Source organism: Podarcis liolepis, assembly GCF_965112155.1.
Source record: "Podarcis liolepis genome assembly, chromosome: 13".
NCBI classification, from domain to species: domain Eukaryota; kingdom Metazoa; phylum Chordata; class Lepidosauria; order Squamata; family Lacertidae; genus Podarcis; species Podarcis liolepis.
In genome coordinates this window covers 38,779,217-38,796,185 of record NC_139573.1, presented here as the reverse complement: position 1 = coordinate 38,796,185, position 16,969 = coordinate 38,779,217, and the positions used below count along the sequence as shown (strand labels likewise).

The 16,969-nt window shown below is 47.1% G+C and overlaps 1 protein-coding gene across 3 annotated transcripts; it reads right to left on the bottom strand.

The window, feature by feature from the left end:
• Nucleotides 1-2,769: 2,769 nt before the first annotated feature.
• LOC310690750 (uncharacterized protein C19orf81 homolog) lies at nt 2,770-12,358 on the bottom strand. Of its 3 annotated transcripts, XM_083470282.1 has the most exons (7): nt 12,269-12,297; nt 9,807-9,849; nt 8,357-8,421; nt 6,081-6,171; nt 5,538-5,658; nt 4,165-4,304; nt 2,770-3,013 (listed from the first exon to the last, which is right to left on the bottom strand). In XM_083470282.1, exons 3-7 carry the CDS (start codon nt 8,418-8,420, stop codon nt 2,806-2,808), a joined length of 624 nt encoding a protein of 207 aa, XP_083326408.1. In that variant the 5' UTR covers nt 8,421; nt 9,807-9,849; nt 12,269-12,297; the 3' UTR covers nt 2,770-2,805. The 3 variants fall into 3 exon arrangements, with proteins under 3 accessions (XP_083326408.1, XP_083326409.1, XP_083326407.1); XM_083470283.1 differs by lacking the exon at nt 9,807-9,849 and having other exon boundaries at nt 12,269-12,358; XM_083470281.1 differs by lacking the exon at nt 12,269-12,297 and having other exon boundaries at nt 9,807-10,490.
• Nucleotides 12,359-16,969: the final 4,611 nt, after the last annotated feature.

Sequence of the window (16,969 nt, the reverse complement as noted above, 5' to 3'; positions counted from 1 at the left end):
TTCGGTGGCAGGTGAAAAGGCTCCTCCTGGCTCATACTACAAAAAAAGCCCACCGAAAATGTATGAAAGGATTTAAACATACAAATGACTGCAGCACATTGATCCTTAGAGTTTCATCCAAGTGGATTGCACATTATTCTGGAAGGAACCATAAAGGCATATGATAAATGCAAGTTGAAGCACAATAAAAAAAACTTGCCGCTTCCCAAGAATTAAGCCTCCCTTGCTTATAGCGAATGGAAATGGTCGTTGAAATGTACGCAAACATTCCCGCATTCATGGCCTGGAGATAAGCTGGAGCCAGGAGCGGAAGAGCTGCCCTGATAGTACCAGTTTAGGTTGGTGGCCTTCCTGCTTTGGGGTCTGTCAGAAATGCTCATTTCTACAGAAGGAAGCTATTCATTATTAACATTTTAAAAACAATTCTGGGGCTACTTTTTCTGGGTGGGTGGGTGTGGTGCAGCTTCAAAAGCAGGAAAACAGTTCAACAACACCAAACCATGAAAATATTATTATTCTAGATTCTGGTGTCAAACCCCTCGTATTGGTTCTAGGTTTGAAATTAAGATACTGTAAGCACTGCCAGGTTTCAGAGACAGGCTCCTGACTCTTACCTGTTCTTGGCCTTCTGGCAAAGGTTGCTCCAGCAGCAAAAGGCCTATGAAATGGATTAGAGTCAACAATCCAGGACTCAATTCAATTTCATGTATACTTGCACTGGGTAATCTCTGGCCCAGGGCAGCTAACTGGGAAGGTGTGTGTTCAGGTAGGTAAGTAGGTAGGTAGGTGTTGCTTAGTGACCAGTCAGAGTGGCATGATCCTCACCGAGGTAACATCTGCTCTGATCAGCTATGTAGTTCTGAGGGAGGTTCTTCTCAGTATGTTTGATTGAATGTCTCCCTGCTTTGTACAAGGCCTGAGGTAAGAACGACAAAACCCCTACATTCCTTCCTCTTCATATTATGTTCTGTTTCATTTAGCTTCTGCAGCAAAGTGCTATCAAGACTTTTCTCCCTTTTTTCTCATCTGCCTTAATTAAGTGGCTTTGTGAGTACTCCATCCTTTATGCATACTGAGGTTGCAGTCCTAAGTACACTGGCTAAAGCAGGCCTGACCAGCCTTTTTCACATTCCCTGTTAGCCAACCCTCGAAGCGCTGTATGCCAGAGATTTTTGTTCTTTTCTCATTTTTCTTTTGTTTTTTGTCCCCTCTATATCACAATTGCTTTATAATTGAAATTCTTTCGATAAAATATGAATACAAAAAAAGAAGTCAATAATAGGTGTGGCCCAAACACTGGAGTCTAGATGTGGTGCAGCAGTAAAACTGCTAGCACATTACAAAGCTAAGCAGGGTCTGATATGGTTTTAAATTGGATGGGGAACCGTGTGTTCAGATTACAGCATTGCAGGGGGTTGGATCAGATGACCCAAAGGGTCCCTTCTAACTACAATTCTTTCACTCTTTCCTCATTCCTCATCCTCTTTGCCTTTCACCTCCCTTTCTTTCACTCTCACATTTATTTGTTGTTATTCACCCTCTTTCATCCCCGCTTTTCTGTTCTCATATATCTTTCCTTCCTTCTTCTCTCCTAATGCTTTCTTTCCTCCCCACCAATGCCCTATATACATCCATAGCACATGTTATATACATATGCACACATGATTTCTACTTCCCTTTAAAAAATCTCAACAACTACAAAAATTATGCTTCCTGTGTGTGACCCACTTTAGGTCTGCATATGACGCACTTATCCCAACCTACCAGTTAAAGACTAGCAAACCAGGCGTCGTCAACATTTAGTGCCCTGAAGATGTTGGGATACAGCCTCCATCATCCCTGACTATTGGCCATGCCGGCTGAGGCAGATGGGAGCTGAGATCCAGAGCTGCTCACCTCTGAACAATGCCATGCCAAGGCTTAAAACTACAAACCCCAAGCCCTACAAGACATAGAATCATAGAACTCAAAAGGGGCCATGATGATCATCCAGTCCAACCCCCTGCAATGAAGGAATCTTTTGCCCAATGACCCTGAGATTAGAAGTCTCGTGCATGAACCACTAATAAGGGGAAGCATTTCTGCTCATCCCTGAAAGATCACCTCCACGTTGCCTGCATGAAAAACAAAGGATGACTTACAGATCAAGACGCATGGCTTGCCTGCCAGCTTGAGCCCTTGCACATGAAACACGAAACACTGTGAAAAGTAAACGAAAGGACCCCTGGATGGTTAAGTCCAGTCAAAGGTGACTATGGGATGTGTGGCATTGCTTTCAGGCCAAGGGAGCCAGCGTTTGTCCACAGACAGCTTTCTGGGTCATGTGGCCAGCAGGACTAAACTGCTTCTGGTGCAACGGGACACCGTGATGGAAACCAGAGTGCACGGAAACGCCATTTATCTTCCCGCCACAGCGGGACCTATTTATCTACTTGCACTGGCGTGCTTTCAAACTGCTAGGATGGCAGGAGCTGGGACAGAGCAACGGGAGCTCACTTTGTCGCGGGGATTCGAACCACCGACCTTCCGATTGGCAAGCCCAAAAGGCTCAGTGCTTTAGACCACGGCACCACCCATGTCCCTATACGAAACACTGTACTGTGCTGGCAACATATGAGAGGGGAAGTCCCGCAAACTGCCTCCAGGGGGTGCCCTCTTCCCAAATTTGCTCTCAGCAGGAGTAGCTGGCAGGCTGGATCTCCATCCTACCAAAGGGGAGTCTCTATAGTGAGGGGGAAAGAAGCAAAATATACACAGACAAACAGCGTGTTTCTCTCTGCTGCTGACAGTTCTCTTCCCAGGACTTCATATCCCATCCAACTGGTTCCCGTCCCAGTTGTCACTAAGGGTGTCCAGCAGGCGCTGGCGTGCGAGGGCCCTCCGGAGGTGCATGCGATAGTCCTCCATCACCAAATCGTCCCAGCGCCGCAGTACAAAGTGGTTTTCGCCCAAAGTCAGTCCCAAACACAGGAGCTGGTTCCGCGTCCGGAAGTCTGACACTGTGATCAGCCACCTGTGTGTGGAGATAGGGAAGGGGGAGGCGTTTGTACTCTTAGTTATTTAATAAAAACTACTTGTGGACTGCAACTTCCTTAAAGCACACACACACACACAAATCAAGAGCTGCGTACAAAAATACACACACTGCCCCGCTTGCTCCTCTCACCAACCCTAACAACTACAGGCCCTCCAAGTGTCCCTATTTTCCAGGGACAGTCCCTGGTTTACAGAAGCCGTCCTGGTTTCCGATTTGATCCCGGAATGTCCCGCTTTTCCTTAGGACGTCCCTATTTTCATCAGAGAAATGTTGGAGGGTATGGAGTTATCCGACTCCTGAGCCATCTGAAGGCAATCCTGTATAGAGAAGACTTTAAAAAAAAGTTTAATGTTTTTTATATACCGTATTTTTCGCTCTATAGGACACACTTTTTCCCCTCCAAAAGTTAAGGGGAAATGTGTGTACGTCCTATGGAGCGAATGCAGGCTCCTTGGCTTCAGCGCTCCAGAGGCTTCGCGTTGCTTTTGCTGAAGCCTGGAGAGCGAGAGGGGTCAGTGCGCACCGACCCCTCTCGCTCCTCCAGGCTTCAGGGATAGCCGCCTGAAGCCGGGAGAGCAAGACTCTCCTGGCTTCAGCAGAGAGGGAGAGCTGCACAGTGCCCCTTCAGCCAAGCGGGAGGAGAAATGGAAGGGGCTCCGTTTCTCCTGCTGCTTCGCTGAAGGGGCGCTGAGCAGAGAGGGGGAGATTTTTTTCTTCTTCTTCTCCCCTCTAAAGCAAGGTGCGTTCTATGGTCGGGTGCGTCCTATAGAGTGAAAAATACGGTATATATATTTTGGAAGCCACCCAGAATGGCTGGGGCAATCCAGTCAGATGGGCAGGATATAAACAGTAAAATTGCCTAACCCATGAGTAGGCAAACTAAGGCCCGGGGGCCGGATGTGGCCCAATCGCCTTCTAAATCCGGCCCACAGACGGTCCAAGAATCAGCGTGTTTTTACATGAGTAGAATGTGTGCTTTTATTTAAAATGCATCTCTGGGTTATTTGTGGGTTATAGGAATTCATTCTTCCCCCCCCCTCCAAAAAAATATAGTCCGGCCCCCCACAAGGTCTGAAGGACAGTGGACCGGCCCCCTGCTGAAAAAGTTTGCTGACCCCTGGTCTAACCTGTTCTTCCGTCCAGCCGTCCCACAGATCACATTGATGTTCTCAAACTGGATGCTGCGCAGGAGTCCTGACTCAAACGCATCTGGAATGGCTTCCTCTACCGCTGCCAGGACCTCTGCATGGTTCATCTCCTTTTCAGGCTAAAAGGCGAAGGGAGAATCCCAAGTCATCCACTCTGACCACTCACTATGAGGTGCCAGCAACCTTCTTAAAGGAAGTCTAGGAAACAGGAAATGTACAGCTAAGCCAGTCTTTCTTTCAGGGTCCTCAGTTACATTAAACTCTGCACTGCACTCTTTTGCATAAGATATTGTATTCTGGGCACCACAATTTAAGAATTGGAAAGGACCCCAGGGGTCGTCTAGCCCAACCCCCTGCAATGCAGGAATCTCGGCTTTATAAAGCATCCATGACAGATGGTCATCCAGCCTCTGCTTAAAAGGAAGGAGAGTCCACATCCTCCCGAGGGAGATCATTCCACCGTCTAACAGCTCTTACTGTCAGAAAGTTCTTCTTGCTGTTTAGTCAGAATCTCCTGCCTTGTAACTCAAAGCCATTGTTCGAGTCCTACCCTCCAGAACAGAAGAAAATAAGCTTGCTTCATCTTACACGTGACAGTCATGTGACAGCAATATTGTCTTTATTGATTTGTACCCCACCCATCTAACTGGGCTGCCCCAGCCACTCTGGGCAGCTTCCAACATACACACAGTAAAACATTCAAAAACTTCCCTAAACAGGCCTGCCCTCAGATGTCTTCTTAAAGTCAGATACACTGGAACCTTGGTTGTCTAACGCTTCAGAAACTGAACAATTCGGAACCCGAACGCCGGCAACCTGGAAGTGAATGCTTCCATTTTCAAATGATTTTCAGAAGCTGAACGTCTTCCAGTGTGCATTTTTCATCCCCCCCCCCTTTGATTCTCAGTCTTTGAAGTTTTTGGAAGCTGAACGGTCTTCCAGAACAGATGACGTTCAAAAACTGAGGTTCCACTGTACTTGTTTATTTCGTTGACATGTGATGGGAGGGCGTTCCACAGGGTGTGTGCCACTACTGAGAAGGCCCTCTGCCTGGTTCCCTGTACCTTCACTTCTCGCAGTGAGGAAACTGCCAGAAGGCCCTTGGCGCTGGACCTCATTGTCCAGGCTGAACGATGAGGGTGGAGATGCTCCTTCAGGTATACAGGGCCAAGGCTGTTGAGGGCTTTAAAGGTCAGCACCAACACTTTGAAATGTGCTCAGAAATGTACTGGAAGCCAATGGCAAGTCTTTCAGGACCAGTGTTATATGGTCCCAGCGGCCCAGAGATTCCACACCCCCAGTCTGTTCCTCCCACCTCCCACCAGCCAAAGGATTCCTTCCTGAAGACTGACCGGACTCTCCAGACAGAGGCAAAGGGGCCGGGCAGCTGGGGGCTTGGGGAACTTGCGAATACACGGGATTTCCATGTCCAGTGCCTCATATTCTGCAATGATCCGCTTCAAGTATTGACGCCTGGGTAGGGGAAGTGTGGGGAAGAAGAAAGAAAGCTGAAATCTCTACACCACACTGTTGATTGGTTTTATCTTAGCTATCTACTACATATTTTGGAAACTTGTTCACTGTGCATCGACACCTCTTAAGGAAGAGCTGTAGCTATGGTGGGGAGCAGGGGCTAGCCAGGTTTTTTTGCCCCAGGTGAAGCCTCCATAGGGGGCCTCTGTGTGTGTGTGTGTGTGTGTGTGTGTACACAAATGCACATGGGGAGGTGTGCCAAACTGGATCTTTGACCCAGTTGAAATAAAGCCTAGTTTATTTGGAAATATATCCCGAGCCTTCAGTATTCTCTCCTCCAGAGGAAAGCAAAGCTGGATAACTCTGTCCCTGGAAATTACATTCTTATGACCCAGGAGAACACTGACATAAATAGTGCTTACGAAGTTTTACGTGGCGGGGGACAATGCTGCTCCAAGTCAAGGAAAAGACAAGAGGTCCCCTCTTCACTCTCGCTTTCCGGCAGAAGAAGGGCTGCAGAAGGAAAAAGAATGATAAGGCTCATCATAAAAATCACATTATGTTTCCGAGCACAATTCAAAGTGTTGGTGCTGACCTTTAAAGCCCTAAATGGCCTTGGCCCAGTATACGTGAAGGAGTGTCTCCACCCCCATCGTTCTGCCCGGATACGCTGAGGTCCAGCGCCGAGGGCCTTCTGGCAGTTCCCTCATTGCGAGGGAACCAGGCAGAGGGCCTTCTCGGTAGTGGCGCCCACCCTGTGGAATGCCCTCCCATCAGATGTCAAGGAAATAAAACAACTATCTGACTTTTAGAAGTCATCTGAAGGCAGCCCTGTTTAGGGAAGTTTATAATGTTTGATGTTTTGTTGTGTTTTTAATATTCTGTTGGGAGCTGCCCAGAGCGGCTGGGGAAACCCAGCCAGATGGGCAGGGTATGTATGTATGTATGTATGTATGTATGTATGTATGTATGTATAAATAATCAACTAAGGGAGTACCATAGAGGGTTACATTAAGATGAAACAGGCAGGAGAGCCACACACATCTCTGCAAGGTCTGTAGAATAAAACGGCCTATCGTTTTATTGCTGTAAAACCCTCCTGCTATAGTCGTGCATGTGTGTACCTGGTTCTATAGTACGGCTATTGAGTCTCAGGGCTTGACTGAAGTTCCAGGGTTTTAGCACCCTTCTCAGGACCACGAGGGGAAGGAGCTAAATCTGGGATTCAGGTAACCAGGCTATTTTCTCCAACACACACACACACCCTGCCCCGGCTTTATCTCCCCATTCTGTAGATCAAACCGGTTATAGCCAATATGGTGCTCTCCAAACAACTTGAACTACCATCAGCCCTGGCCAGCCCCAGCCAGTATAACTGAGGGTAGATGGGAACTGTGGTCCAGCAGTGCCTGGTTGGCCGCAGATTCCCCATCCCTGCACTAGACGCTTGCGGAATTGAGTTCCAGCATCAGCCTGAGCCTTCTCCTGCCTCGCTCCTGGCTGTGCTTCCCACCCCTCAGCTCCCTTCCTCCTCCTCCTCATTTCACTGCTACATTTTCCCTGGCATGGGTTCAAACTCTACTGTGTTTAGGACTGGATGATTATGTTAAAAGCTGGTGTTGGCAGCATCAGCATCTTCTTCTAATGGGGTGCTGCAGGGAAAGCGGGAGGGAGAAGGAACGTGAGCAGGGCTTTGTCAGCTGAAGCCCCCAACGCTCACGGAGGCCAAGAATGGGGAAGGGCTGTGGCTTAGTGGTAGGGAATCTCATTTCCATTTAGAAGGTTCAATCTGTGCAGACCAAGTCTCCCTATCTTCCAGGGACAGTCCCAGATTTGCAGAGGCTGCCCTGGTTTCTGATTTGATCCCAGAATGTCCCGCTTTCCCTGAAGACGTCCCTACTTTCATCAGAGAAATGATGGAGGTTATGTTAGAATTCCTGCTCCATGATTGCAGTCATGGGATTTTTGTCTTTCACATGACGGTGTGTGTTTTGACTCCACAGAGTGGGAAGTGACGGAGACAGGATGTTTGTGTTACTGTGTTCCATGAAGTGGGACTATTGCCCTTTGTTCTTTTTCTCTTTGCTATCTGATGCTAGAGAGAGAGGGAGCCATGTTGCAGTGCTCCGTGTGTGTTTATATGTAAACAAAGTAGATTAGCCAAAATGCTGAGTTGCTGAGGTCTATCACGCAATGCTGCGAAGACTCTGCGGATCCCTAAGTGTGCCGGTGTCGGTTAGCATCGGTCACTGTGATGTCCGGGCAGAAGAAAGCTTTTGAAGCTCCCGAACGATCGACCAGGAGGGAGAGAACATGCCAGTCGGGCATGTGTCTCTGCCAGGGTCGTACTCGAGTGTAGGCTGAACTCCTGACAGGTTTCGGAGTTATGCGACTCCTGAGCCATCTGAAGGGAAGTTTTTTTGATGTTTAATGTTTTATTATATGTTGGAAGCCACCCAGAGTGACTGGGGCAATCCAGTCAGATGGGCAGGCTATAAATAGTAAAAGTTTTATTCGTGGAATAGGATGCCTCTGTTTTCATCTGTTGGGGGTTATGTCTTCAAGCAGGCCTGAGGATGACCTCTGCCTGAAATCTTGGAACCTGTTGCCAGTCAGTGCAGACGGCATTTAGCTAGATGGTATACTGCTGCTTCCCATGTTCCTAATAGTGGTGTTTCATGTGTCTCGTGACCCTTACTTGGCTCCCACTGGATGCCGGAACTGGAACGCAATTTAGCCCCTTCATTCTCGTCTTCTTGCATCCTAGGGAACAGGGGAAAACAACATGGGTTAAGCCTGCTTGGTAATAACCGAAATGTGGCCTCCCCAGTCCCCCAACCACCACCACCCGCCCCCCAAAAAATATGCTCTGGCTTTTGCATATGGAGAAAGAGCAGTTGTGCCTTCTACACCTTTTAGATTCTGAAATGAAGAAGGAATCTCTCAATTTCCACTCCCAAATGAATTATTGCTTTGATGTAACCAGCAGCAGTTGGCGTGCCATGGGTTCGTTTATTTTATTTATTTCATATAGCTTACACACCGCTTGACTGTAAAAAACTCAAAGCGGTTTACACAACAGGTTGGTTAGTTTGGTGGGCAATTGCACGGCCGTCTGGAGTTTGCACTTCCAGGCAAGGAGAGAGAAGGGACTTGGTTGGGCAAAAGGTAAGGAAGACCAACAGTAGGTGGCGCCAGAGAGTGAGTGACAGGCAGAGCTAATTGATTTTCATTTTATCTCAATCTTCATCCTATACTGGTCAATTGAAATAAATGTGTTTTAAGCATGTGACACCAGAGGGCGCTGTAGAGCAATGTAAAATCATCAATGTAAAATTGCATTGAGAGCTGTATATTTCTCTTTTTTAAAGCGTTTTTACAGTCAGTGTAGATCCAGCCCCTACTGAGTTCTACAAAGGCTAAATGCAGACTAAGGAGAAGGAAGCTGACAGTCGGTTTCAGCCATCCACGGTTAGAGTTTAAGAAAGCAGGCCGGAGGTTGCTGGCAAAGGGCAGACCGGTCGAACACGCTCCCGTATCTGCCATAATAAACCACTGGGTTTCATGCCACATTTTAAATAAACAACTGCACAGATTAACTTATGGAACTCTCTGCCACAAGAGGCAGTGGTAGTCACTAAGCTTATTTGGCCTTGGAAAAGGCATTAAGGCAAGCATATGGGGAAGGAAAATATGAATAGCTGCTGGGCATGATGACTAAATGCTGGCTCTGGGATTAGAGGCACCCTGCTACAGAGTACTGGAATAATAATAATAATAATAATAATAATAATAATAATAGTTGCGCCTTTGGTCTTAGCCAGCAGGTTTCTTCTTGTGTTCTTATGCTCTCTTTTTTATTTTTGCCCTCCCCAAAGCAGCCGTGAGAAATTAGTAGGAATCATCTCATTTTACAAGGAAGAATAAGAAACTGAGATGGAAGCACACTGAGACTTTTCTGATGTTATCCCGGGCATTTCGAAGCAGCCATACATGTCGTTAGTTCACATTTGGAAGGATTCGCCTGTTAAAGAAATTCGGCACAGTTTGCATTTTAAATCACGAAGTCAAACGCCCCGATTTGCACTCCCCACCCCCCTCCAAACAATAACGTGAGCCAAAATCCAGCTACCCTTTGAAAGCCTCACCTCTCCAAATTTTGTGATGCAGTCCTCCAACCGCAAAATGTGTCTGTTGGGGGAAAGCTTTCATACAAATTCAGGTATTTGCGTGACAGCGACATACAGGAATGCATGACAGTATATCAGTGGAAATCGCTTGCAAAAAAAAAATATGTGTACATTGGGCAAAATTCATAACGTGCATAAATATGCATGTGTCTGTTAAGAGAGATCTGCACTAGAATGCTGAGGAATCTGCACTGTGACTTTATATTTTATTTTACGTTTTGTAAACCTATGGGGAAGTGTGGCGACCTGGATTGAAGACTGAAAAATGAGAAAAACCAAAATGGACAGATTCATCCACTCCTGTTCTCCATATAGATCAGGGACATCATGTTGGGAGACATTTACATTGCAGGGAGGAGGATCAATTGTCATGGGGAGGGCAATCAGGGCTTGCACAGAAAGAAACCAGCTGCATGGATTGTTTTTTATTCCCAACACATTTTGATCTGTACTCTTCCTCAGCAGGGTAATAAGGACTGTTCTAAGACAGGGTAATAAGGACTGTTTAAACATGCTTCAAAGCAACAGCTTAACCCAAGCCGCCCCATCTGGCTCCTGCAATCATGGCAAATTTACTTTGACATGTGTTCCAGTCCTTCAATCACAGGGTACTGGAGCGCCCAGTGCCCCAGTCTCCAAACCTGGCACCTCCAGTTAAAAAAAGGCTCAGATAGCAGATAGACCTCTCTGCCTAAGGTACCCCGGTGAGCCAATGCCAGTCAGAGTAGATCAGAGTTTCTCAAACTTGGGTCTCCAGCAGTTGTTTATACTACAACTCCCATCATCCATAGCTAGCAGGACCAGTGGTGAGGGATGATGGGAATTGTAGTCCCCCAAACAGCTGGAGACCCAGGTTTGGGAAACCCTGGAGCAGATCATGCTACAGGTGTGAGGAACCTTTGGACCTCCAGATGTCGTTGAACCACAACTCCCATCATCCCTGTCTATTGGCCGACTGTGGCTAAAGCTGATGGGAGTTGTAGTTCAACAACTTCCCATAGCTTCTGGACTGGGCTAGCTGGACAAGCCATCGGCCGTGGAATAAGGCAGAGTCCTTGGAACGGGACAAAGGGTCTATCAAAGAACCTGATTGTTCAGTCGGTAGAGCAAGAGACTCTCAATCTCAGGGTTGTGTGTTTGAGCTTTGGAATAGATTCCTAAATTGTAGGAGGTTGGACTAGATGGTGGACTAGATCGTGGTCTCTTCCAACTCTACAATTCTATGATTCTATTATTCTGTGAAAAGAAGATAACCACAGCAATATTGGAGCTGGGACTCAGCTACACTAGTGAAGAAAATGTGTTTTATATGAGTTACAGCACTGTGACACCAGATGGCGCTGTGGAGTCCTGTCTTTCGCCAGCATGATTTCCCTTAATGAAGTTTACAATACGTTTCCTGAAATGCTTTTTTTGATGTGTCTAGATCCAGCCTTACAGTTGATTCCCAGGTCCTTCTCTGCACAAACGGAAACCTAGAAAGGAACTGAAGTTTATATGCCCCTGCACCCCAAAATAAGCTTTAATCTATCTCAATAACACAAACATCCCATGCCACTTTGGAGATCCGCAGTAATACTCCAGTCAAACTGGGGGGGGGGGGCTGCAACACCAATTGGCACATGATGAGCCCAAATGGCACTTACAAAGAAGGAATGGAGGAGGGTGCACCCGATGATAAGCTTTGGGCCACCCCATAAACCTTGGTTCCTTTTAAAAAGTCAACTGGCTGAGCTCTTTTTTGAACATTTGTGCAAGTACGGAACTGGGAACTAGTAACCAAATTCATAATAGAACACATAGCTAGGTAGGGATAGGAAACCTGTGGTCATTGAGAGGTTAAAAACAGGTAAAGGACCCCTGACAATTAAGTCCAGTCGCGAACGACTCTGGGGTTGCAGCGCTCATCTTGCTTTACTGGTCAAGGGAGCCGACGTTTGTCCGCAGACAGTTTTTCCGGGTCATGTGGCCAGCATGACTAAGCCACTTCTGGCGAACCAGAGCAGCACACGGAAACGCCATTTACCTTCATGCCAGAGTGGTACCTATTTATCTACTTGCACTTTGACGTGCTTTTGAACTGCTAGATGGGCAGGAGATGAGACCGAGCAATGGGAACTCACCCCGTCGCGGGGATTCGAACCGCCAACCTTCCGATCGGCAAGCCCTAGGCTCACCATCCCTAGCTATTGGCCCTAGTGACTACAGCTGATAGGAGCAGGAATCCAACCACATCTGGAGAGGCACAAGGATCCCACACCCCTGCAGTAAACCTGCCCTCTAGCACCTGCCACCCAAACCACTTAGTCACTCCCCAAAACAACATGGCATCCTCTGGAATGAATAGGCTATGGAGGCAGATTCTCCCAGTTCAAGGCCTCCACAAGGCTGGCATCCCTGCCTAGCCTCCTCCAGCTAACCTTATCTTTTTTCTGGTTTAAGAGGTTTCAGCCTTCCAGCAGGCCAACAGCAAAGATTCAAAACCAGTTCCAGGGTTCCAGAATGCTGACTCCGCTGCAAGGGAGGGGGATGTAGAAGACGGGGAGACTGCCAGCAGGTGGAGCCAGAGCCAATGGCACGCAGAGCCAGCTCATTGTCAGAAGCGAGCCCGCAGCAAATCACACAGAGTGGGTGAAATTAACTCCTTATTAGAAATGCAGGATCCACACAGGCATACTGGGCGTAATGAGCAGGTAGGTCTTGCCCCCTCCCCCATATGAGGCAGTTGCAGAAACTAAAGTTCCCCACCTTCCCACAGCCACCTAAGTCTATTCCCCTCCAGGGTTTTTTCCCAAGCAATATGAGACTATGCTAGTGTATCTGCCTTTGCTTCTTCCGCTTCATGCCTCTCCTGGTCCCGGGAGACTAGGAGGGAGGCGAGCTTGTTGCAGCAGGAGGGGAGATCCCTGTGCTCCTTCCGCAGCCTGACTCATCTCTGCCTCTTGGCCTCTCACCTTCCCTGCTTCTGTTTCTGCTTCTGGACTTTAGTTTACTGCAGATTCTCCCCGTTACCTCTTCAGTTTCCAACTCCTCCTCCCAGTCTTCTCCCTCTGACCACTCATTGACATCCTACCACCAATCCCCTGGTATTGAGCCTTCTTCCCTTGCGGGTTTCTCAGCTGCTTCCTCCCACCATTCTTCTGCATCCATCGTCCAACCAGTCAACGTTGTAGTTAGTCCTGTTGACATTTCCATTCCACCTTAAGGAACAGACATGGGATTGTCACGTGTCACATGTCTGTTTACATTCCAGCACAGTATGCTGGGAACTTCCGTTGTGTGTATAGTTTTTGCTTTTAGCTGTTCTCACTGAGACGACATGAGAGAGAGACGACATGTTTCTTTGTCCTGATTTATGATTAATAAATCTGTAGTTGTACTATGCTTCCACAAGCCTCACGCCTATTCTGTGTGCACAGTTCAATCCGCTGATAGTGTGCCCTGGCTCTCAAACCCGGGTCGCTGATTTACGTCGGAGCAGAGGCGGGGGTCTTCGCAGCGGGATGGCTGGAAGGGAATGGCCCAGCAGAGGCTTGCCTCCCGGCCCTCTGCATGTTGACAAGTCCAACCCACTGATGTAGTTAGGTTAGGCTGTGTTGTTTAGTCGTTTAGTCGTGTTCGACTCTTCATGACCCCATGGACCAGAGCACGCCAGGCACTCCTGTCTTCCACTGCCTCCCGCAGTTTGGTCAAACTCATGCTGGTAGCTTTGAGAACACTATCCAACCATCTCGTCCTCTGTCGTCCCCTTCTCCTTGTGCCCTCCATCTTTCCCAACATCAGGGTCTTTTCCAGGGAGTCTTCTCTTCTCATGAGGTGGCCAAAGTACTGGAGCCTCAGCTTCAGGATCTGACCTTCCAGTGAGCACTCAGGGCTGATTTCCATCAGAATGGATAGGTGTTATCTTCTTGCAGTCCACGGGACTCTCAAGAGTCTCCTCCAGCACCATAATTCCAAAGCATCAATTCTTCGGCGATCAGCCTCCTTTATGGTCCAGCTCTCACTTCCATTAGGTTAGGCTATATAGACTTAAATAGCTTACAGGAGAGAGGTTCTTCAGAGGATGCTGAATCTTCCTTTGCTTACTCCAGCCCCACTGCATTTGGGGGTCCACCAGCTCAATCTGCTTAGTGGAGCCTGGGGCCTCCCCCCCCAAGTCCTACCCTGCCTGCTCCCTCTTTCAGTAGCACACGCAGCCAGCAAAGACCTTCAGTGAACCACATGCAAGGTAAATGCCATTCCCTGTCCTACCATTAACAAGAAAACTGCAGCGGTTTTAATTAAGTTGCCTCTTTGGAAGGGTCTCTGGCTCTGCAGCATCTCTCCCATTTATGCTGAGATGCATAATAGACAGAGAGCTATTCGGAGACCCCGGTAATATTTGCAGTTCCATTTGCCAATCACCTTGTTGCAGAGTGCCAAAGATTAGCTAGCAGCCTGGGAAAAGAATTAAGTTGCTGAAAGTTCCGAGGAGTGAATTGCTTTTCCAAATAGCCATTAAAATGTGTTTCAGAGCACTTAGTTGTTTTTTCTGGATATTCCCCAAAAGCCCTCCACCCCCATCCAAAAGATTGCTCTTCCCAATGTTATGTGACCTTGAAATGCATTGAGATGGCCAGGGAGACTGACCCAATACCTGCATATAGGGATTGAGAGTAAATCTGTTTCAGATCGCATTCATAGGTGATCCTACCTAATTCACACTTTGCATACCGAAATGGTACAGTGGTACCTCTGGTTAAGAATTTAATTAGTTCTGGAGGTCCGTTCTTAACCTGAAACTGTTCTTAACCTGAGGTACCACTTTAGCTAATGGGGCCTCCTGCTGCCGCCGTGCGATTTCTGTTCTCATCCTGAAGCAAAGTTCTTAACCCGAGGTACTATTTCTGGGTTAGTGGAGTCTATAACCTGAAGCGTCTGTAACCCGAGGTACCACTGTATTTGAAATTTGCACTTCTCTGAATTTTGCAATTCAGATCTCTAGGCAAGTAATGTGTACAAGAAATCATATGCTAGGGCACTAGTCTCTGGCCGTTTCAGACCCACTTTTAACCCAAACATGCACTTAGGGTCCCATGTCTTAATCTTTTACCATATATTTGCATGGTGGTAGTGCTCCTGTTGCAATCCACCTTGGATGAGGCCATGACCCCACTAGTGGGTCTCGACCTACAAGCTGAAGTCCAGTGTACCAGGGACAGTGGGCTTAAACATGCATATACTGGCATACTACCCTGAACATGCCTTATCTCATCTGACCTCAGAAGCTAAGCAGGGTTAGGCCTGGTTAGTACTTGGATGGGAGACCGCCTGGGAATTCTGGGTGCCATCGGCTTGAGCTTGAGATAGCTCAGTCAGTAGAGCATGAGATTATTAATCTCGGGGTTGTGGGTTTGAGCCCCACCTTGGGCAAGAAATTTCTGCATTGCAGGGGGTTGGACTAGATGACCCTCAGGTTCCCTTCCAACTCTACAGTTCTATAATTAGTAAATATATAACGTGTTTCATATATGCATATATGAAAATACATAATATAAGGAGAAATTGTTTGATAACATAAATATAAATTAGGGGAAATTGCATAGACACATGTATGTGCATATTCTATGATTAGTAAATGTATAACGTGTTTCATATATGCATATATGAAAACACATTATATAAGGAGAAATTGCTTGATAACATAAATATAAATTAGAGGAAATTACACAGGCACATGCATGTGTTTATTGGAAGGAATCCTCACTGAAAAGCTAATGAATGTTAATTTTCTAATTGCTAACTGATGTGGAACTATGGAGAACTGAATTTAAGATTGGGGAGAAGATGGAAAATGGAGGGAAACCAACACTGACAGATTCACCCACCCTGAATGAAACGTCAGTACCCCACGGTCAATTGCAAGCTTGACTCAGCTCAGCTCGGTTCATTCTTTGGCAGCAAAGCTCTGCTCTCAAGACACGGTAAGCAAGACGGGACGGCGGCACAGTTGGTTACCAACGCTAGGTCCTCCTGGTAGACAGGTTGGGCCTCTCCACCCTGGGTGACCTGCGCCTAGTCGCTCTAATCTGTCCAACAAACCTAACTCACAGGGTTGCTGTGAGGATATAAAAGGGGGAAGAACTGTGAGCTCCTTGGAGGAAAGGGAGACTCAAACATAACAAAGAAAAATACATTAAATGCTCAAGTTAAAGCCTTTTTGTTCTCTCAGGCTTTTGGCGAGCGCTGACATGATCCTTCTGTCATCTGTCGCCTGCCCACTTTGCTGCTGCCTGTTCTTTTCCCATTGTGTGTGAGGGGGTGGGGTGTGTAGGATTGTCGCTTCACCTTATATGGCTTTCCATTGTCATTCTTTTATTTTTGGATTCTAAGGCATGTGGTATGGTTCTCAGAGTACTGGCCTAAGGCCAGGAAGAGTTGGGTTCAAATCCCTGTTCAGCCACTAAGCTTGCTGGTTGATTTTAAGCCAGGCACAATCTCTAAGGATAAAATGAAATGGAGGAGGACCACGTTGGTGCCTTCAGTTCCTTAGAGGAAGGAATCCAAATAAAGCATATTCCACTGACAAGGCTACAATTCCCAGAGTTCCCTGTGAGGAATCATTAAACCACTATGTCAACTGGAACTCTATGAAGGGAATGGGAGTCTCCTAATAACTATCAGCACCCTTAAGAAACTGCATCTCTCACAGTTCTTTGGGGGAAACCGTGACTGTTCAGATTAGTACCATAGTATTTTAAATGTATGGAGTGAATGTGAGCAATGTTGAGACAGAGGAACTATTAAGTCTGACTTGGTCTAAGACAACTTCCTATAGCTAATCAGATGACTTTGGCTGCCAGCACGGAGGACCAGGGATGGCTGATTCCCATTGGGGCTGGTAGGGCAGAATGTGTTGGTTTTCGTATTTTTGTTTGGTTAAAAGAACAAAGCACTAGGTAGAAAAACAAAAAAGAGAATTTCCTGGAAGCCTAGATCCAGGTTAGGGGCAAGTACTCTTTGGTGAGAGAGTCCCAGCAGAGATTTAAAATCACAAGCCATGCAGCAAAGTAAGTGTGAGTGGAAATATAGCCTTAGACCTTTAAAATATTCCCTACTAAGTTGCTTCCAAAATCCCCCAC